Source organism: Cryptotermes secundus, unplaced genomic scaffold (assembly GCF_002891405.2).
Source record: "Cryptotermes secundus unplaced genomic scaffold, Csec_1.0 scaffold65, whole genome shotgun sequence".
Taxonomy (NCBI): Eukaryota; Metazoa; Arthropoda; class Insecta; order Blattodea; family Kalotermitidae; genus Cryptotermes; species Cryptotermes secundus.
In genome coordinates, this window is record NW_019731975.1 from 195,824 (window position 1) to 219,098 (window position 23,275).

At 40.4% G+C, this 23,275-nt stretch overlaps 1 protein-coding gene across 4 annotated transcripts in view; it reads right to left on the reverse strand.

Moving 5' to 3' along the window:
* The window catches only part of LOC111867354 (transcriptional activator protein Pur-beta), a 149,253-nt gene that overhangs the window by 31,925 nt on the left and 94,053 nt on the right, over window positions 1-23,275 (reverse strand). For 3 of the 4 annotated variants that reach the window (XM_023857133.2, XM_033752654.1, XM_023857135.2), the window contains one exon: window positions 7,349-7,576. In XM_023857133.2, the coding sequence (XP_023712901.1) occupies window positions 7,349-7,576 (228 nt within the window). The remainder of the gene's footprint in view (window positions 1-7,348; window positions 7,577-23,275) is intronic. The other variant, XM_023857134.2, reaches the window with a different exon arrangement.

A 23,275-nucleotide genomic window follows, 5' to 3' on the forward strand; every position in this document is an offset into this window, starting at 1 on the left:
ATGCAATATGACATTACTGCGAGGTATTCCAGAAAACGATTTCCAAGACTGTTTTTGGCAGTGGCACCATCATCTCATGAAGTGCACAAGGAGAGTATTCTGAAGGCAACAGCATCCACCAGCGTACAGGTAAATACATTTGCTTTTATAGGGCCTTTCTGGGAAATGAACTGTCACACCTTGTACATCAGGCAATGGTTTTTTGCCACATAACAGCAACAACTACCACCTCCTTCTGTCTCCTCTCACAGCAGCAAACTTAATGTTCACCTACATGTACAGCATAGCAAATGAATGTGTAAAAGCATAACACACACCTTGGCGCAATTATTGGAAAGTGATTTCCAATAATTCAGAGTTGGAAAATGTTAGTACTATGTGACTTTTAGTGCTGACTTCCAATAAAAACAAACGTTTTTTCAATATGCATCAAACCCATGGAATGAAAATATGTATTGTGGCCAGGGTTGACCAACACAACACGAGGGCATACTCAGGCATGGAGGTAAAGCTCTACTGGATAAGGGAGTGAGAGTCCCAGAGCCAGTCTGGATACCTGAACATGATAGAGGGCTAGAAGGCCCTTGCCTGTCTGCAGGTATGGAACCACAGGGTTACCCAGCCTTTTCTAACCAAGCTGACTCATGGATAAGGATGTACCAAAGCCTGCAATATTTCCTCAATTTTAAGATATTGTCACGTGATAAATAACTTCACACTGTTTTTGATCTACCATATTTATTCCACAATCGCTCTTACAGTTACACAAATCACAATTTCTCAATTACTGCCATCTGCAGTATCACAATTACTTCTGCTGTAGTCATTTCCATTCACTCCATACATCTCACTCGTAGCTGCTGGACTTCAATTCATACTGGATATTAGTAACACTCTCTCTAGTAACTCAATACTCACTACTCCTGAATAGTGTTCGCGGCTCCTTATTAAGGTTCGGCACGGACAACATAGAGAACACACTGCTACTCAGCAACAGATATCAGGTATTGTTGTCAGGTGCTTCTACCTATGCATTGCCTAGCAATAGTCACTGCATGGCCTCGCCTGTTGCATGACATCATAGCCTCGCAGGGAGGAGTGTTTACCAAGCATTGTGTAATGATGGGAGGAGTGGAGGCACGTGACATCACTCGTGGAAATGCAAAGTTCACGTGACCCCTACTTCCTGTTGCACCATCCACATCACACTGCTCCCTTCTAAAGGTTGTTCATCTCGAACAGCCTAACAGTACATCCCCATTCTTTTGTCTCTGGTGTTCATCTTCGGTGTGCTAGCTCCGCTCCCCTTCTTCAAAGATGCTCCTCCCGAGCAATTCCATGGTCCAGCATTTGTCGATCCGTTGTATCACATTCACTCCTCACTTTCATTCTCTCCTCATTCACTCTGGGGCGGCCGGTGTTTCTACATTACCGGTTCCTCCTCTGCTTGCAGTCTCTTTTTCCATTTTGGAGGGAGTCTATCCCTCCACAAGTTATATTTTCTTATTTTTCGTAACCTAACAATATATCTGACCATTCGCCTGGCAATCTCAGTCTTGTAGTTTTCGTGAAATTCAAGTCGAAATTTGCCGTGCTTTCCACTTGTACCTTCTTCAGGTCTTGTTTCTTCAGATATCGTGGCTGTCCGCCGCCTAGGTCCTCCACTCCATTTCTGCCTTGTAGTTGCTGTCTCAGGCCACGGTCCTTTATGCCAGCATTGTATTCCGAGCCTTTCCACAGTCTCTTCCCGAACATCCCTCCTTTTGGGCATCTTTGTTTCATCCATATGCCTGTGTCCTGCACAGCGTGTAATCTTCCACCTGGATGCAGTTACTTCTTTCTGCAGTCCACAATTTCCGTGGGTCAGAATTTCCCTGAAGATATTCCTTTTGCACTATGCCACTGTTGCACAGCAGGACACCTTCTGCAGGCGGCAGCCAACTTCCTCCGGGATCCACAAATTCCTCAGGTCAGTTTCTTTGGCTCCCCTTGTCACCTTGCAGCTTGCTTCTTGCCCATATGCCGCGTCTTCCGTCCTTTGACTGGTTTCACTACGGCGTCTTCAACGGGGACTTCTCCTTGTTGGCCCACCTCAGGTTTCATTTCCACTGAGGTCGGCTCTTTCTCTTCTAGACGCGCCTCTGTCGTTTCTCAGCAGGCCATCGTCTATTTTGGGTAATCGGCATCATTTCTTCTTCAGGTTCTCTGACCGGCATCATGGTGGCGTCTTGTACGGGTACTTCTTGATGCTCCACTACAGTCTGCATCATTTCTGAATTTGGCTCAATCTTCTCTGCATCTGCCTCCATCACTTCTTGGCAGGCCGTTCTCTCGTTTTGGCATGCCTTTAGGAAGTGAATTGCAACCTCTTCATTAGGAATCTTCTGCCACTCCACTATATCATCTTTTTCTCTTGCATTTGTCTCCATTGCATCTTGGCAGGCAGTCATCTCTTCCTGCCAGACATTCATATTGGCTTTCAACCTCTTGTCTTGCATGGCAGCCATCCTTGTTTCAATGGCTCTCGTTTCTCCTCAGAAGGCTTCTCTTTCTGCGGCCATCCTTGCCAGGAAATCTTCTTTGTCTTTCTTCCTATTGGCCTCCATTTTCACCAGTAGGCGTTCAGACACTTTTTCCATCTCCATCATCTGCTGCAAGTCCATTTTGTGGCACTATAATAGTCGATGCACTCATAAACTCAATTCAAGAATTACCCAGCATTTTATGGAACCCGAAGGTTCATTACCGTGTTCATAAGAGCCCTCCACTGGTCTCTATCCTGAGCCAGATCAATCCAATCCATACCATACCATCCCATCCAATCTTTCTAAGATCCATTTTAATATTGTCCACCCATGTATGCCTTTGTCTTCCCAGTGGTCTCTTTCCTTCTGGCTTTCCCACCAATATCCCATATGCATTCCTCGCCTCCCCCATTCGTGCTACATGACCTGCCCACCTCATCCTCCTTGACTTGATCATTCTAATTATACTTGGAGAAGAGTACAAGTTATGAAGCTCCTCATTATGCAGCTCTCTCCAACCTTCTGTTACTTCATCCCTCTTTGGTCCACATATTCTCCTCAACACCCTGTTCTGAAACACCCTCAGTCTATGTTCCTCCCTTAATGTCAGAGACCAAGTTTCACACCCATACAGAACCACAGGCAGAATTATAGTTTTGTGTATTCTAATTTTTATGTTTTTGGACAGCAGACGGGAAGACAAAAGGTTCTGGACTGAATGGTAGCAAGGATTACCCAAGTTCAATCTCCTTTTAATTTCCTCCTCAATCAGATTTTGATTTGTTATCATCGTTCAAAAATATCTGAACTGTTCCACATTTTCAAAACATCTGCTGTTTTCTATCGTTACGTCATCGTTTTATCTTATTTTCTGATGATGAAACAGCAACATATACTTAGCTTTCTGTGTGTATACTTCTAGGCGAACTTCCTTACTTGCGTCAATTAAAGTTTGCGTGCTTTTCTTTATGGTATTCATATTGTCACTTGTTGGGTATATGTCACACAACAAATAACTTCACACCGTCTTTCATCTGGCGAATTTATTCCACTCGCTCTCACAATTACACCACTACTGCCATATGCAGTATGACAATTACTTCTCCACTGGAGTCACTGCCATTCACTCAATACAACTCGACTCGTCGACTGCTAGACCTCAACTGACTCCGGCGAATGCTAGACTGCAACTGACTGGTTACTCCAGTAATCCTCTCTTTATGTAGCTTCCGTACTGACAACACAGAAAAGTTACGTGATAGCTATCACTGTTGCATAAACGTCGTGTTAACAGGCTTTGCTGGGTAAACCTGCCTAGAGTTGTTTATTGTTGGGTAGTAAGCGCAGTGTCCCCTGTTATGTCACCGCGGGGGAGGGGGATGGAGCGTTGACTGGCCCGTTACCATAGCAGCGGCAGTTGCTCCGATGATGTTACGTCACCGCTGGAAGTGTGTGTGTGTGTGTGGGGGGGGGTGCTTACCGACCGCTGCACCGTCCACGTCACAATATTATCACCCAGTAGATTCACATCTTCGGCATAGACCAACAGCTGAGATGTCCTGTTTAATTTCAGTCCCACCTGGTTTTCCTGGACCTTCCTAATGGCATATTCTAAAGCAAAGTTGAAAAGGAGTGGTGATAAAGCATCTCCCTCTCTTAGACCATTCTGGATAGGAAATTTATCAGACAAATGTGCGCCTATATGGACTTTACTATAAGTTTCTTCTAAACACATTTTAATCAGCTTAACTAGTTTCATGGGTATCCCAAACTCTATCAGAATATTGTACAATACTTCCCTCTTAACTTAATCATAGGCTTTCTTGAAGTCTACGAATAGCTGATGTACTTCTCATTGTACTCCCATTTTTTCTCCAGTATCTGACGAATGCAAAAGATCTGATCTGTAGTTGATCTGTTACGTCGAAACCCACACTCATGATCCCCAATAATTTTATCTATATACGGACTTAACCTTGAGAGAAGAATATTGCATAAAATTTTGTATGAAGTTGACAGCAGTGATTTCGCCTGTAATTACTACAATCAGTTTCATCATACTTCTTGTGAACTGGTATAATAATGATTTCTTCCACTGATCAAGCAATTTTTCCTTATGCCAAACTGATGTAATCAGCTTATGGATCTTAGAACGTAATATTTCGCCTTCTGCTTCAACAAGTTCTGCCAGAATTTGATCACTATCTGGTGATTTATACCGTTTCAATTCTGCAATAGCAATTTCAACCTTAAAAGGATGGAAATACCGCCTTGGTAAAGGTAATCAAATTATTGTTGTGACAGTCAATCAACACCTGACCACAGATAAAAGGCAATGTGCCAATCATATATAAACATCGACCATAAAGGAAGATGTGCAATAAAAATAAAAAAAAAAAAGCAGCATGACTTGCTTGGTAATGGCAGCTATACATGCTATAATGATCTCTCTTACGTGTGGCTGACATACAACCATTGAAACTAGGAAAAACATGTCCAAATAAATTCTACAATCATAGATTTTCAAAATATACTGCATGCAGTTATTAAACAGTTGCTAAAAGAAAGAATTTTCTATTACAAATTGAATGTATGTAATATGACAAAAAATAGCAAAAGCTACAAAACACAGAATTCTCAATATGAACATGGTGCCCCCATGCCCATGCAAATAACTAAGTACTCGAAAAAAATCATAAATCTAATTCTACTCAGGCAATATCAGGAACACAGTCGGATGAAGAGTGTCTTTATACATAACTAAATAACCACTGTCCAAGACAAGGAGCAGAATACAGATGCAAATCACAGAAAACTTCTGTCATGAATAAGGGGTTGGCATAGCTAATAATTATAGGTTAACTGGCAAATCTTTACAATTACAATCAAGTATTATAGCTCACAATAAATCTTAACTGACGAGGCCTCTAATCATTCTGCTTCATGTTCTATGACTCTCTTTTCTTCACTACTTCAAATTCACTGCTTTTTATAGATACCTGAGAACGTGATACAGATCACCGCCTCCAAGGGTTCTATTCTCCTCTTCGAGAATGTGTTGCCAGAAACTATATATTCATTCCCAAGTAACAGCTCAGTTTTCGTAGCATTTACAACTCATTACCTGGTAATGACTCATTCACTGCTATTCATTGTAATGGAAACTAGTGTTTACTTAGCCATTGCTTGTGGGGCCATGCCATAGCTCAAGCAGTTAGTCACTGGCTTCCCAACGCGGCAGCCCGGGTTCGATCCCGGGTCTGGTTAAGTGGGATTTGTGGTGGACAGAGTGGTGCTGGGGCAGGTTTTCTCTGAGTACTTCGGTTCCCCTGCCATTCTTCATTCCACCAATTGCTCCACAATCACCCTCACCTATCATCTGGGGCTGGTACAATACGGCAGAAGTGGCCGCAATACAAGGGACTTAGTACCACCCCACTAGTAATAAATAAAAATAAATAGCCACTGCTTAGTGAATGTTCATATCCCATCACAATATTTACCCTAAAAACAAATTTGATTTACATATTAACACACATATACTTCTATGGAGGAACTGATTGAGTGTACCCTTCCATGTTCCCTTGAATGAGCGCAACTGAACAAAATAAGCATAGGTTTTTAGTGCACATATAGAACTGCCTTCACTGCCTTTAAAGTCACAGTCCAGCAATAAATTTCCTAGCATCCTGGTCAGTCACTCGTTCACACTCAGTCATGTCATCCTCATGAGTTTCCTGATCTTCTGATGTCTTCTGGTGTTTCACTGTAATTTGTTGAGCAACTGCCTAACTCCTCACAATCTTCACTTTCATTATAAGAGTGTTCAGCACTTACAGCACTAGCACTGTCTTTCTTGCCATGTGCCTTTTTCAATTTTATCCCAAACCTGCATTTCTATCGGGACAACCAAACATCTGTTGCTTTCAAATCGTTGTGACACAGCTTTTTAGCTAGCTCCTCTGACTTGCTCTTCAACACTGGACCACTAATGCGTACATCTTGTCCAGTGACAATGGAGAACTTCAACAGCTCCCTGCTGCCTGTGGCATAATGTCCATTCATTTCGCAGTTTCTCTTGCTGCTGTATAATGCATGCACTCCCACCGTCTCCACCAGTTGGTGTTCACTGATGTTACGCAGTTAGCTTTTAATTTGTTCAAGTAGGGCAATTGTGTCAGAAAGTATTAAATTTCTCCTACGCATTTCTGTGGGGATCTAAAATTTTAAATGAGAAAACTGCTGCACATGACACAGCAGACTCACAAATGCAGTCACTGCAAGACTGAAGGCAACTGTAGCTAGGTGTTCACTTATACTGACTGATCAGTGACTCAGTGATGATGTAGTAATCACAACTCCTGCCATGTGGCAGCTACCAGCCCAATTTAACTGCATGGTATCCAAAATAAATGAAGTAAATTCTTGTTATATTCTCAGTTTACTTTTCTTCTCCAAGATTTGCCTCAAATAAACGGCTGTCCCCTTTAACCAGTGACCCTATTAACCAGAATCCACTGTATTTGAAAATATTTAAAAATTTAAATGCTGTTAAAGAAAAAAATCTGAACAACTTGGGGAAAGTGCATGCGCAGAGATGGGGAGGGAGCAAGAGACATACATTACAACGTTTACAAAGCGAACTTCAACATAAAAATTACTAAATTTAACACGAACAAATGGGTAATGCATAAAATTATCAACTGCAATTCGGACAACCCAAGTTTTAGTTGCTGATAAGTCCCACTATGATAATTGAGAATTCTGTATTTTTTTCCATTAATAAATTTAAAAGAAAAACAATATATATTCATGGCACTTACACTCACCCTTAGGAATCGTCCACGTGAGTTTTCCTTTAGGTCCAGATAATAGCGCCGGTTGTCCTTGATCATCATCTCGGACTTGAGCTTACCATCTTCTGGGACATTTTCTGGATTTGGTGGGCCTAGGGAGGCATAAAAGTCACTAAATGTCGACAAGTGATCTCTAAATTCTGCTGCTGTTGACAGTGCTAGGAAAATTTGACTCCGCCTACCATCAGCCCCAATCTGAAAAACAGAAACTTTTGTATAAAATACTGGCCTGCAGAGTAATCTGATCTAGTCATTTTACATTAATATAAACAATCCTGTCCTTTCCTTGAATATGAAAATTTGACCACAGCTTGTAAAGACTACTCTCTGGTAAGTGCTAGCTAAATGAATTAACAAAGGGGAAGTCCTAATCAAAATGTGGACATTATGAAAAACAGTTCCATAATTAAATTGGTAAAACTGTCCATTCTTTGCTCAATTTTTTTTTAAATTGAATGTACTGAAACAATAGACCTCCACTTAGTATAACAATTTTATGAATATACGTGTATATTTCCATCAACCAGTGTTTTATAATTTACAGGCATGGTGGTGAAAAGTGATTGCTAATACATTAAAAGGTATAATTGCAACAAAACTGCAGTGAACATAAAATGTTACAAATATGCCTGAAGAGACTGCCAGCTGATGAAAATGTGGTGAACATGATTCATATCAGCATAAATTGATTATGGGTGCCTATCAACTGGTTCAGGGATGGAGAAATGGAGAATACTGAACAAGAAGATGGTATGATGTGCAAGACATACAGTATCTTAGATCTTATAATTATGTGTAAAAGTTATAATTAACAGTAATCTGACAGTCACTGGGAATCCTAAAGAATGTTTTACAAAATGTTACTATTGGGCATGTATGCACCTACCCCTTGATTCCTTTAGACATCAACATTAAATAAATTAACTGAACAATTCTTGTGGACTTGTAGCCATACCATAATAATTCAGTGATACCAGCATGGTGGCAATGCAAATTTGTGAGAAAAATATATGTTCATAGGGGTATATTCTTAGAAAAATGGAAAATAATAGGGCGATCAGATGAAATACTGTGATGTGAAATATGAAACAGAGTGATTGACATGTGGAATCTGTATCATTACCTATAACACAGCCATCCACTAGCAGTATGAGTGTAAACCTACACTGTCTACTCTTTTGACATACTAAATACATCACACAAGAGTTCTCTTATTACCTGCTCTATTACTCTGTCACATTTGAACAGGGAAGCAGTTCAAAATACTGTAATGGATTTGATCAATATGTTGCCAGGAAACAGCTCTGTAAACACAATCCAATATGCAATAGATGAGACTATGTTTTCTATGTCGTTCATGCCAAGCAGCGGTGGAACAACCCGTTTCTAAGCAACGGTTTGGCAAACACACTTCCTCGTAGGCGGTGATATCACACAACAGCGGACAGCGACCATGTGATGTGTTTTCTGTAGGTCCGCACCTAAGATTTATAAGGGGCAACGTAAGTTGTTTGCAGGCAGTTGTAAGCTGGAGGAGTAACAGATGGACTTCACTTGAGTTCTGAAGTTCCAAGAGATCAGCAGGAAGAATCAGAAAACTTAGTGTGACATCACATGAGCTGTAGTACATCAATATTGGGAGTGTGTGACTATATCTCATAAGGAGGTCACTGAGCCAAATTCAAGGACGTTTCCCGCCCAACAGCAGTCTCTAATACCTCTGGTAGATGGGGGAAGCATTATAGATACCTCTCAGCTAGTAGAGCCGGTCTCGCTGGCTGGGCGGGACTGATGGTAAGCACCAGTACCGGTAGGATATAGAGACTGGTAGAAATCATAGAGAGGCACAATGGACCAATACAGGTCTAAGTGCATGGGGAAACCCACCCTCTCCAATAACTAACTAACTAACTAATTGAGACCTTTATAATTTGTGAAGACTACTGAAGATAGACTGAAGAGATTAGCATGGGTAGAAAGTAGAGAACATAAAGATCATCATGGAAAATGTATGAGAAGTAATATGGTGGATCTATATGATTCCATGAGTTCATGGCCTAACTGTAAGAAGGGTTCACCCTATATCCATAAGTAACAAGATAAGTAAAAACTTAACCTGATTCAATAGTTTATGGAAGAACATATTATTATAAGCAGTTCAAGTATCATTAGTGCTGGCATATTTACATACAATTTTTTTGAGGTCCATATTTATGGAACTATGAGCTAGTGGCTCTGTTTTTGAGCAATATTCTGCAGTCATCCAATATTCACCTTATAGATCCATATTTACACCATCTTTACTTCTGCTTATTGAATAAAATGGTAAATTTTGAAGGGTGCTGTCACTGGCATAATACATCTTGGATTACTGAGTTTCTAGATTTCACTGTTCATCTAGTATTCCGAAAGAACAGAATATTTTGGGATACTAGATGCTGGACAAAGTCCAGAGCCTCAGTAATCCCAAACAAGAATGGTGTTACAATAAGAACAAGTTTTCAGATACTCTGTGGAGGCATAATGACCACAGTATTTCTGACGTGTCTCTTCGTTTTGTGATATAAACAGCAATGTAGTTTGTAGAAGTTAATTTTTCTCAGACAGTTTTAGTTAACTGAGTTATTATTTGACTGATGTAATTATCAGACATTTATTAATAATTATTTATTTAACTGGTTAAAAATTTACACATACTTTATACATCTGGCCATTAATTAGGCCATGGAGGCAACATTTATAATGGTGTATGAGAATTATGTAATTTATGAAACACAGCAAGTCTGAATTGGTGGTACTGCGAAACTGAAAATCACTTACCATCATACCTTGGCCAACGCAAACATGTGTTGCATGCTATCATCAAAATCTTATACTAAAGTTTAAAATTCCACTGAAGTTCCAAATCAATAATGAGATCTTAACTATCTTAAGTGAATACATTTTATAAGCAAATAGTTTCAATTGCAGAGTTTTGTACTCTGAAACAGCCAGCAGTGCATTAGTGTAACAGTGCACTCTGTTATGAATCTTCATTTCTTTTTTACTTTGGTGCTATAGCTCAAATTTTCCAATTGGCCTACCTCCATGGAACTCTCAATTTCACTTTAGTTTACTAGATCTTATACATTCAGTAGGACTCCTTGGGCAGGTGATCAACTCATCACAAGGCCTCTACCTGTATACAAACACAGAAAAATGCACACACACACACAAACATCAAAGATCCATGTCCTGTGTGGGATTCGAACCCATGATCCCAGCTTCCGAGCGAGTGAAGACAGTGCACGCCTTAGACCTCTCGGCTACCGTGACCAGCACATCTTCATATAGTTCAACTTAAGTGCCTTCACGATACCTTCTCGTGGCCACTAAATTAATCTCTACCCAGCAATTTGGAAATTTTAGCTGAAAAAAAAATCATGGGAGTATACCTCTCATTGGAGCCCAATGCTATAACTGATTCTTATTATTCAATTCTAATAACCCCAACAAGGAGAGGAGAATGAGGCGTCAGACATTCAGGCATAGAGAAGGCAGAGGAGTGCCAACCAGCATGAAGGGTTTGAAGTTAGAACATCAATTCTGTGGAAAGAGGATTCTCCATACCACCCAGAGAGGACAGCCCAGCTGAATGACATCTGCCTCCAACCAGAAAAAAGGAAGCAGTCTACTGTTAATGTAGATAACAGTACAGAATGCTTTGAAGATTCCACAAACAGAGCACGCTTGGCAACATGATGTGCAGTGCCCAATACACATTTTGCACATCTGAGGCCACAAAGACTGTACATGAGAATAATATACAGCTTGTGTATGTAACGTGTTCAATTAGCAAGGGTCAAGCATTAGGTAAAACACTGTGTGCTATCACTAACTCGCCAGAGCAACCTTCTCAACTCCTAACTTATAATATTATGAAGAAAATTGTGAAAGTGTGCCATGAATTCAGTGTTTTGTGCAGTAAAGGAAGCTGTGAAGTATAAGAAAGGGTCAGCTCATCTCACAATAGCACTGGATGGGACCTGGCAACAGTGAGGACTCTACAGAACCTGCAGCCAGTGAAGATACAGGGAATATGACAGATGCTGAAATGCTTACAGAGTACTGCCAAGGGTATGAAAATGTGAAAGAAAATACAGAATATTGTGGCAACATAAAACTAATGATACATGCAAGAAAAATTATAGTAATGAGATTGGTGGGTTGGAAGCAGCTGGTGCAATTTCTATATCTGCAATCTCTGTAAAATCCTGTTGTAAAATACAAATAATATGATGATCACGGAGACAGTAAAGCCTGGTAGCAATACAGAGAAAGAAACTTCAATGTATTGCGCATGTACAGATGAGAATAGGGTCTTGTCTTTGTAGATCACTCAGGGATTACAAACGGAAGAAGTTTGATGATGATGAATTCTTGACAGGGAAAGACACACTGACAGAAAAAAAGACAGATAAAAGAATTAATATGGGCAAGCAGTTATAAGGAATAAAGGTTGCCTTGAAATAATGAGGAAAGATGGGCAAGCAACATTCCTCCATAAAATATTGTAACGTGTTTTGGTTACCGAAGACGCCGTTCGGATTGTTAACTGGTTTATTCAATAACCTACAAATCATGGCTACAATTATAACAATATTGTGGGGTTTCACAATTCATAACCCCATTCGCAAATCAAATCACGCTACTGTCAGTAGACTACACGTTTCACAGTACGGGAGCTATACAAGTGTCACTGTGTTACACATGCCCAATTAATTCTCGGTTATCACAAACTGTCACTGATTATCACACTTTTACTCGTTCACTGCTGACTGGAGAACTGTCTTCGGCCGCTGATACACTTTTAACTCTGCTCGCAGGCTGCTGCCTTGAGGACTGTTGACAACACACTCACTCGACTACTACTGAACTCGCCGACGGCCACATTAAAACTCCTCACGCTTGCTGCTCAGCCGGCTTTTATTCCGTTCGCTGTTGCCTGTTGCCCGCGTCAACAGCGTCGTTGCGTGTCACGTCACAGTCTCTGCGTACAGCCTAGCAACGCTGTTACCTCACGCCGTCTTATGTCACCGCGCGTTGCGCGTTACGTCACCGCGCACTGACTCGCATTGCATAGCTACCAGGATGTTGGGACTCGGCTAACTTCGGTTCCGCTCGGGGCGTCAGCTCCCGGGGGGGGGCGTCCAGCTAGCGCGACACGTCACAATATCTACAGATGAAGAACCACATCATGGTCTTTGTCCTGAGGGTGAACTGTCAAGGGGTAAATGCAATAAGTCTTTACATAAACGTTCTCTACCAAACGCAGTTTCTGAAGTTGTGAAGACAGTGTTCAGAAGTTTGGCTGATCCAGAACTGGTGCATGAGTTTTTACACGGAAAAATGCAAAATCCAAATTAATCATTCAATAGGGTCACCTGGAAGAGTCCCGAAAAATATATTTGTATGTTATGAAACCTCAGGAGAGGGTATTTATGATGTTGTTTTGGCTTTCACTGATGGTAATGTTCGCCAGGTGAGAGTTCCACAGCAGCTCAGAATCAACCATCAGATTAACAACTGTCAAGAGACAGACAATCAGCATATAAGAAAGTCTGATCCAGATGCAGGGGCCATCTCCAAAGTTCAGAGGAGCTCCAAAAGGATAAGGGAAAGTAATGAAGATCCAGAATATAGATCTGGTATATATTAAGGCAGTGTCTTCTCTTTTTACCCATTTTCCTGCAACTTAGCTTTTTAAAGACACAGGCACATTTTTCTCAGAAGCTATATATTGTGACAGGATGCCAAAAGTGAGATAGTGGAATCAGTGAAGTGCCATAGAGATGCCCACTGCTAGAAAATGCTATGTTATTTCTTCAAAGTGTTCTATAGACACATTACTGACCAAGACCACAAACGCGCTAAATGGCTCAAATACCCTGAAAACACTTTTTTTGGGTTGGCCACATGGTCAAGCAAAATCACAGAAATTTCTTCAACACCTCAACAGCCTATGACCTACCATCAAATTCACAACAGATGAGGAAGTTAATGATACTCTTCATAAATTTAACTTGGTTAATCCTGGTCCATCACACTAGTGATAGTATAAAGATTATTAACGCCGTCCAGTATGACTGATGAATGTTGTTTTTTTTAATCTTTCATCCTTTGAATGTTATGGTTGGAGTGACTGTCTTCAGAAGGACATTATCAATACATATGGAAACTACATACTATTAAAATGTCACAGGTCATTATCAATATATACAGAACTACTATTACAATGTAAGAGATTAAAATATTATATCCTTTAACAATTACTAAGATGTGCATGAATTTGTTAATGAATTTATAAATTATTATAAATGGTCTATTTACAATGTAATGTTTAAAAAAATTTTGTTCAGATCTAGTATCGACTTGGTTTGTGTCGTTACACATCTTCTCTTTAAAGGAAGACGAATGTATTCCACATTGTGGTTCCGTTGTTTGAAGAACTCGACACTGCAAATATACCAATATGCTTCCTTTCTTGGGCATCTTGCTCATGAAGGGGGGAAGACTCATAAATTTGCAATGAAAGTGTGCAGGAAACCTACTCACACTGTTCATCATCTGCATTTTAAGTTCACCTACCCATATCATGTGAAAAGAGGAGTGTTTCACAGCTTGATCAGTAGAGCCAAGGTCATATGTCAGGATCAGAATGATTTCAGCAAAGAAATTAAGAACATAAGGCATGATTTGGTGTCAGGATCAGAATGATTTCAGCAAAGAAATTAAGAACATAAGGCATGATTTGGTGTCAGGATCAGAATGATTTCAGCAAAGAAATTAAGAACATAAGGCATGATTTGGTGTCAGGATCAGAATGATTTCAGCAAAGAAATTAAGAACATAAGGCATGATTTGATACTTAAATGAATACCCATATGAATTTGTTGACTGCGTAATGAGACCAATGAGAAGCAACTGTCCTTCAGATATAATACATGGTATATAATGGAATGGTCATTATCCCACATGTTAGGGGTATTTCCAAAAAATTCAGACACACTGGAAACCAGTTCGATGTCAGGACCATTTTCAAAACTATCACACCCTCCATGGGACAATGATGAAAACTAGATCAGTTAGAAATGCCTGGCAAAGCTGTTTATATACTTTATCCCATGTGTTTGTGGCAGATGTTATACTGGTGAACCAAACAGACCTTTAGAAGCATGCATTAAGGAGAACAAATGCAACCTGACCCAAGGTCTGCATGAAAAATCAAAACACGCCAAAAATATGTTCGAAAGAAGTGAAGGACTTAAGAGATTGAACTGAACACCATCTAAAGGAAATATGAGGAATCCACCCAAATGCCTCTGGCAGCTCATCCGATCAGTCAACCCAACTTGAATATCTCTCCCATCTGGACTCCCATTATTGCAACAGAAATCAGAAAACTACACCTCTGTCAGGGTACCTTATGTGGCAAAGTTGTGTTTTTATATTGGTACTATACAGAATTTGTCCTTTAGTGTTGGCTTCCATGTTAGGTGGGTCCCTTATCACCATGGCATGGTACGTCCTCACTTTACGGATGGAGGGGAGAACCTCCAGATGCGGAGGTTAGCTGTGAATATAATGAATAAGCAATTTCAGACAGCCAACAAGGAGTGGTGCTCCAGCTTTGAGATAGGTGTGGCGTAACTCCTCACCATATAAAATAAGCTTGATATGAATGTCACAAAGGGACTCAGATCTGCAGGATTCTTTGGATAAACAGCCTAAGCTAAAGAAACCGAAAATGAAACCGGGGCCTGGAATGTGACAGTATGTACAGAGCAGGTTTCCTCAGGACAGTGGTGGAAGAAATATCAAAATATAAGCAGGACTTAGTGGGAGTACAGGTCAGATGGGACAGAGGTGGCAGTGAACCAGCAGGTGAATATACACTCTTCTATGGAAAGGGGAATGAAATTAATGAATTAGGTACAGATTTCTTCGCACGTAAGATAATCATATCAGCAGTTAAGAAAGTAGAGTCTGTTAGTGATAGAAGGTTGTACATAATACTAATTGGTCACTGGTGTGATATCACTGTTCTGAACATTCATTCTCTAAAAGAGGATAAAACTGATGACATGAAGAAAAGCTTCTGTGAAGAACTAGAACGTGTATTCGATAAATTCCCGAAGTACCCCATGAAAATTTTGTTAGAAGATCTCTATGCGAAAGTAGGCAGTGAAGACATTTTCAAACCAACAATTCAGAATGAGAGTTTGCACAAAATTAGTAATGATAATGGAGACAAGAGAAGTAAATTTTGCCACATCCAGGAATCTTATATTCAAAAGTATGATGTTCCCATATCATAACATTCACAAATTCACTTGGACATCTGACAATAAGATGCACAACCACACAGACCATATTTTGATAGACACGAGATGGTATTCAAGTATACCTGATGTCTGTCTGTTCAGGACAGCAGATTGTGATACTGACCAATAGCTGGTGGTGCAAATAGTTAGGGAGAGACTGGCAGTGAGTAAACAAACAACATGCAGGTTCATACAAAGAGGTTCAATCTCAGACAGGTATGAAGATATGGAAAACTTAGACACTGTAGTGGATATTAATAAAGCTTGGGAAACTATTAGAGCAAATATCAAAATTTCAGCCAAAGAGAGTCTAGATTATTATGAACTGAAAAAGCATAAGCTATGGTTCGACGAAGGATGTTCAAAATTATTAGCTGAAAGGAAACAAGCCAAACTGCAAGGACCCAAGTGAAATAAATGGAGATAATCTGAACAAGATAAGACGTGAAGCCAAAAAGCATTACAGGAATAAAAAGAGGGAATATTTGAAAGACAAAATTGATGAGCTTGCAATAAACAGTAGGAACGAGAATACTAAAGACCTGTATTGAGGAATAAATGAATGTAAAGGGAGTTACCAACCTAGAAGTGATTAGTGAAGGATGAGAATGTTGATCTGCTTGCAGATTCCCACAACATTCTGAACAGGAGGAACAACTACTACTCTCAGTTACTGAATGTACATAGGATCACTCATGTTAGGCAGATAGAAATACATACAGCTTAGCTGTCAGTACCTGTTCCTAGCCCTTTTGAGATTGAAATTGGTATTGCAAAGTTATAAAGATATAAATCTACAGGCAGTGATCAAATTCAAGCAGAACTGATTCGATCAGGGGGTGAAATATTACATTCTATAATCCATAAGCTAATTAATTCTATTTGGAATAAGGAAGACCTGCAAGATCAGTGGAAGGAGTCTATTACTGTACCATTTCACAAGAAGGGTGATAAACCCGACTGTAGCAATTAGCATGCAATACCACTGGTATTGACTTCATGGAAAATTTCATCCAATATTCTTCTCTCTAGGTTAAGTCCTTATATATATGAAATTACTGGGGATCATCAGTATGGGTTTCAATGTGAGAGATTAACTACAGATCAGATCTTTTTCATTCGTCAGATAGTGGACCTCGGGGTAACCATGGGACTAGTTAGGTTGACTAAAATGTGTTTAAACAAAACTTATAGCAAAGCCCATATGGGTAAACACCTGTCTGATAATTTTTCTATCCAGAATGGTCTACGACACTACTTTTCAACTTTGTTTTAGAATATGCCATTATAAAGGTCCAGGAAAACCAGTATGACTGAAATTAAATTGAACACATCAGCTGTTTGTCTATGTTGATGATATGAATCTACTGCATCAGAACACAGATACCATAAGAAAAACACACAAACTTCAACTGACACTAGTAATGCATTGATCTAGAAGTAACCACAGAGAAAACTAAGTATATCTTGCTGTTTTGTCACCAGAATGGAGGACAAAATCATAACATAAGGATTGCTAACAGATCCTTTGAAAATGTGGCACAGTTCAAATATTCGGGAACTATTGGAACAAATCAGAATTAGACTCAGGAGGAAATTAAGAGGAGATTGAATCTGGGTAATGCTTGCCACCATTCAGTTCAGAACCTTTTGTCGTCTCACCTGCTGTCTAAAAACATAAAAATTAGAATATAAAAAGCATAATTTTGCCTGTGGTTCTGTATGGATGTGAAACTTGGTCTCTGATATTATGGGAGGAATACAGACTGAGGGTTTTCGAGAACAGGGTGCTGAGGAGAATATTTGGACTGAAGAGAGATGAAGTGACAGGGGGTTGGAGAAAATTACATAATGAGGAGCTTCATAACTTGTATTATTCACCAAGTATAAATAATATGATCAAGCCATGGAGGATGAGGCTGGCATGCATGTAGCATGAATGGGGAGAAGAGGAATGCATATAGGATACTGGTGGGGAAACCAGAAGTAAAGAGACCACTAGGAACACCAAGACATAGGTGGGTGGACAATATTAAACTGGATGTCAGAGAGACAGGATGGGGTGGTATGGAATGGTCAGCAAACCCGCAGTTTTGTTGAAGCATAAAGGCAGGGAACTAAAATCTATCACAGTGAAGACAGAGAAAAATAAAAATAAAAGAAAGATCTTATTGCTGGGAAGTAGTCATGGTAGGGAAATTGGCCCATGCTTCAAGAAAATCTGGGAACTAAATTGTCCATATGTAGCATTTTCAAACCAAATGCTCCTCTTGCAAAGGTTGTTGAGAACATAGGGAAGCTTGGTAAAGGCCTTACCAAGCAAGATCATATTATTATAGTGGGAGGGCTAGGAATCAGCCTGGATATAAACTGTCATTATTCAATTGAAAATGATCTCAACTACATTGCAAAGAGGACATCAAACACGAATGTGGGATTTGTCAGCCTCTTTGAGAGGCACGACAAGCTGTGGATGAATGGGAGGGTTAGGAGCATGAATCTAAGGCTTGATCAGGCCCTGATGGGTCATGACATATCTCACATTGGTGTCATTGACACATCAATTGCGAGGGAAGAGTACACAACGTATGGCCTGCACTTGAGCTCTCGTGGCAAGAAGAGGCTCACACAGCTTATTGCTGAGTGGGTTGTTGGTGGTCGTGCATCGGGTATAAGCGGTATTCCTGTTATAACCAATACTAGGGCATCTCCTATTTACATTAAATTCAAAAGCACCAAGATGTCTAACATGTATTAAATGCAGTCCAGCAGTCTTGGAAATTCACAGACAAAATGCAGAAATATTAAATTCAATAAATATCTTTCACCAAAATATCAGAGGCTTGACAATCAAAAGTGATGAATTACTACACTCTTTTGAAATAGACAACATAAACCCTCACATATTATGTTTAAGTGAACATCACATGGTTGAACAGGAATTGCTGCTCCTCTCAATGAATGGTTACCTGTTAGGCTCAAGTCTTTGCCAAAAGAGCCTACAGAGGGGAGGAGTGTGTATTTTTGTTAAGACAGATCTACATTTCAGTAAAATTGATATTTCTCATCACTGTAAGGAGCAAGACTTTAAAATCTGTGCAATACTGCTAGTAACTAAAACAGCTCACCTAATTATATTAAGCCTGTACAGAGCCCCTTCAGGAGAGGTTAATGAATTTCTAAGGAGACTAGATGCAACTTTAAAATATCTGTACAATCCAAAGTCTGAGTTTATAATCTGCAGAGACTTAAACATAAACTAATTAAATGAAAGCAGCTAGAAAAAACAAGTAAACTCTTTAATAAGGACATACAATCTGTCACACATTGTGAATTTCGCAACAATAGTTCAAAATTCCTCAAGCACGGCCAATGATAATATCTTTACAGATAATGCAAGGTTAAGCTCTTCTTGTACATCTCCTATAGTCAACGGCCTCTCTGACCATGATGCTCAATTTCTTACAGTAAATAATATTATTGCAGAAGTAAATTCAACACCCTTCAAAAAGAACCAGAAAAATAAATAATGAAATCACTGCTCAGTTTCAACATCTATTAGAAAATGAAACGTGGGAACCTATTTTCAAAAATAAGGATACAAATTATAAGTTTAACTTTTTTATATATTTTTCTAAATTCCTCTGAAGCCAGTTTTCCTATGCAGAATAAAAATGTAAGTAGAATAAAAACCATTGGATTACACAAGGAATATACAGTATGTGCCAAAATATATAGTACCACTTTCTATTCATGTGAAGTTCCCTTGAACGACGGAACCTTCTCAAATCCTGAAGAAATGGTCCCATCACCATGTCCCTGTAGCATTCTTGGGTGACGGTAAGAGCATTGCCTTCCTCATCCCCAATGAAATAGGGGCCTAATATACTGTTTGCTGAGACAGCACACCATATCGTCACACGTGTACTATGTAGCGGTTTCTGGACGATAATATCTCGCCGCTCAAACCCAAGGAAGTGAGTTGTCTGGTGACCATTTCCATATGAGCAGGAATAATACTCAACTATGAATATTTTTTCCTCTGTCGAGAGACACATTTCCAACAACTGCACAACACAACTTCCTTTTCACTACTGGGAACATGTGCGGCTGGAGCTATCCCCCGTCAACAAACGCACATGCGCATTGAATATGTGCGAGTTTCAGTACTGCATTTTTGGCTCATACTTTATATCTTGTAAACATAAAAGGCATCTGTATGTAGACATAAGGTATTACAAAATCCTGAGTAGAGTTATAAAAGAGGCTAAAAGGCAGCATTACTGTAGGCTTATAGTAAAATCGAATAATCAGATAAAAACAACCTGGAATATAATAAAACATGAAATAGGAAAATCACATCTGACTGAACAGATACCATCTCTCTTTATAAATGATGAAAAAGTTGAGGACCCAGGAGAAATTGCAGATGCCTTCAATACTTTTTTCTAACAATTACAGAAAATCTAAACTTGCATCAGGAAGTGGGAGATAACGTCATTTCATTTTTAAGAGAAGCATTCCCTAGAAAATTCCCTGGTATTAAAACCATTCCAACCACTGAAACTGAAATAGAGAGTATAATACATTCCCTCAAAACAAAAACTCTTCAGGTTATGATAGAATAACAAGTACAAGTTTAAAACTTTGTGCATCTCTAATCAGCAGGCGATTAACTCACATCTGTAATCACTCTTTCCACAGGAATCTTTCCTGATAAAGATTTCAGTAGTAAGAACACTATATAAAAAAGGGGACAAGACTAGTATGTCAAACTACAGGCCAATTTCACTGCTAACTACATTCTCTAAAGTACATAGGTAAGTCAATAAGTAAGTTACAAATGGATATAGAACTTAAACAAATAAGAGTACTGATTTGAAAAACGATTTTATTTCTCAACATAAACTCCCTGTACACTGAGGCACTTGTCCCCTCATTTCACAAGCCCCTGAAAACCAGCAGCATAAAATTCTTTGGGCTGCTGTCGGAACCAGGCATGTTCACACAGCATGGCCTACCTTACAATGCATAACAGGTTAGGTTTTCACAAAGTCTGTACACTATGGGTGCCACGCATGCTGACCCCACAACACAAAACACAAAGAATGGGTCTGGCATTACAGCATCTCAATCACTACCACGATGAAGGACACGATATGTTAGCACGAATTGTCACAGGTGATGAGTCATGGGTTCACCATTATCAGCTTGAGACAAAGCATTCGTGAATGCAGTGGAAACATCCTGCAAGGCCTTGAGACTGGAATGTGGTGAGCAGTAAGCCTTTGTGAGCCCAGAAGACTGTGTGCATCACTTTCCTGAAGGATGGTGTCACCTTACTTTTTTTTTTTGGCAGAAAACTCACCACAATATCCATTAAACATATGACATAATGATAAATATATAACAGAGAGAGTAAACTCAAAATTCCTTGGCTTGCAAATTGATCATCATTTAAACTGGAAAAACCATATCGATCAGTTGATTCTGAAGCTAAGTAGAGCATCTTATGCAGTTAGATTCATGTTACATATCAGTAACATTGACACTCTCAAATCAATTTATTTTGTTTACTTTCACTCTTTAATGATGTATGGAATAATTTTCTGGGGTAATTCATCTGACAGTAAAAAGGGATTTACATTGTAAAAGAAAATTGTTAGAATCATGATGGGTGTTAAATCCGTAATTCATGTGGAGATCTATTTAAGAGACTACAGATCTTAACTTTGCCTTGTGAATACAAATATTGTCGCGTATTGGGCATATATCACGACAAATAACTTCACGTCGTATTTGATATAGCGAATTTTATTTCACATTCGCACTTACAATCACCCAAATTACAGATTTACGATTACAGCTATCTGCAGTATCACAATTAGTACACTCCAAATGCCACAATACAACTGACTGGTTGCTGGCTAACTCGGAACTAACTCAGAGGTAGCTCCAGGACTGACTGTGAATAGCCTTCGCTGCGCCTCATGTAGCCTCGATTGGACAATACAGAAAACGACCACAATAATAAGCACCCTTGTTGCCTGGCGCTGTGTTGCTAGCAACGCTAGCAGTAGTAACCGCTGTTACCACCGTCGTCTCTCGCAATCCTGTTTACCCATGCTGCCCTTGGTGACGTCATCGCTGTTGACTCGCTTTGCATAGCGACCAGGATGCTAGGACTCGGCTAACTTCGGCTCACTTCGGCTTCGCTCGGCGCTGCTCGTGACGTCACCGCGGGGAGAGTTGCGGGGTGATTACTTGCCTATTACGTGAGCGCTACGTTATCGCTACGTGCAGCTGGGGAGGTAGGGGTCAACATGTCACACTGCTCCCTCCTTATGGCTGTTCGTCCCGAATAGCCTAACGGTGCATCCCCGTTCCTTTTCCTCGGTGGCTGTTCTTGCAGTGTCTCCTGTTGTTTCGGCCACTCTTTTGCAGAGACTACTCTTCGTCCGTTACATCCGCTCCCCTCTTAAGACAAAGCTCGTCTCGAGCGGTTTCCTTTCAGCTCGCCAGAAGATCCAGTTGTGTTCCATTCATCCATCGCTTTCATCCTTCCTTGGAAGGCCGGTACTTCTACACTACCGGTTCCTCCTCTGCTTGAAGTCTCTTTTTCCGTTTTGGAGGTGGTCGTCCCCTACACGAGGTCCAATCCTTCATCAGGTTTTTCGTCGGAAATTTCTTACATCGACGAAGCAGCTCTTGATGCGTTGTTTGCACTCGCTGACGTCGTCGTTCCTTCTGGTCTTCCAGCCACTTGCTGGCGCGAGACCTTGGTGCCAAGTCCTTTCTCCGGTATCCGAAGGTTCCCTGGGGAGTTTCCTTCTTGAAGTCATTTCTCCAACGTCGTGCCACTGTCGCGCGACGGGATATCTTCCTGCAGATGGCAGCCAACTTTATCCGGGACGCAGGATCTCCTCGGGTCCAAGATTTCCTGAAGATGTTTCTCCGGCGCCATGACACTCTTGCACGGTGGGACACCTTCCTGCTGACGACGGCCAATTTATTCTGGGGTCCGCAATTTTCCCTTGTCGGATTCTTCTTATTTCGTCGATTTTGGTCCCTGCGCCTTTTCTTCTTCGGTTCTCTGACCGCCATTACTTCGGCGTCTTGTACGGGTACCTCTAGTAGTTCTGCCGCCTCAGGTTTCCTGTGCACTGAAGCCGGCTTTTCATCTTCTGGACGTGCCTCAATTTCTCGGCAGGCCATCTTCACTCCGACCGGTATTGCAATGGGGACCTCTTCTTGTTGTGCCGCCGCAGGTTTCGTGTCCATTTGGCAGGCCACCGTCTCCTTTTGGGTAATCTGCATCAATTCATCTTCAGGTTCACTGACCGGTATCACTGTGACGTCGTCTACAGGGACCTCTTCTTGTTGTTCCGCCTGAGGTTTCTTGTCCACTGGGGCCGGCTTTTCTTCTAACAGATGTGCCTCCATCTCTTGGCAGGCTATCGTCTTTACTTCTTCATTTAGATGCGCCTCCGTCGTTTCTCGCCAGGCCGTCATCTCTTTCTGCCAAGCATCC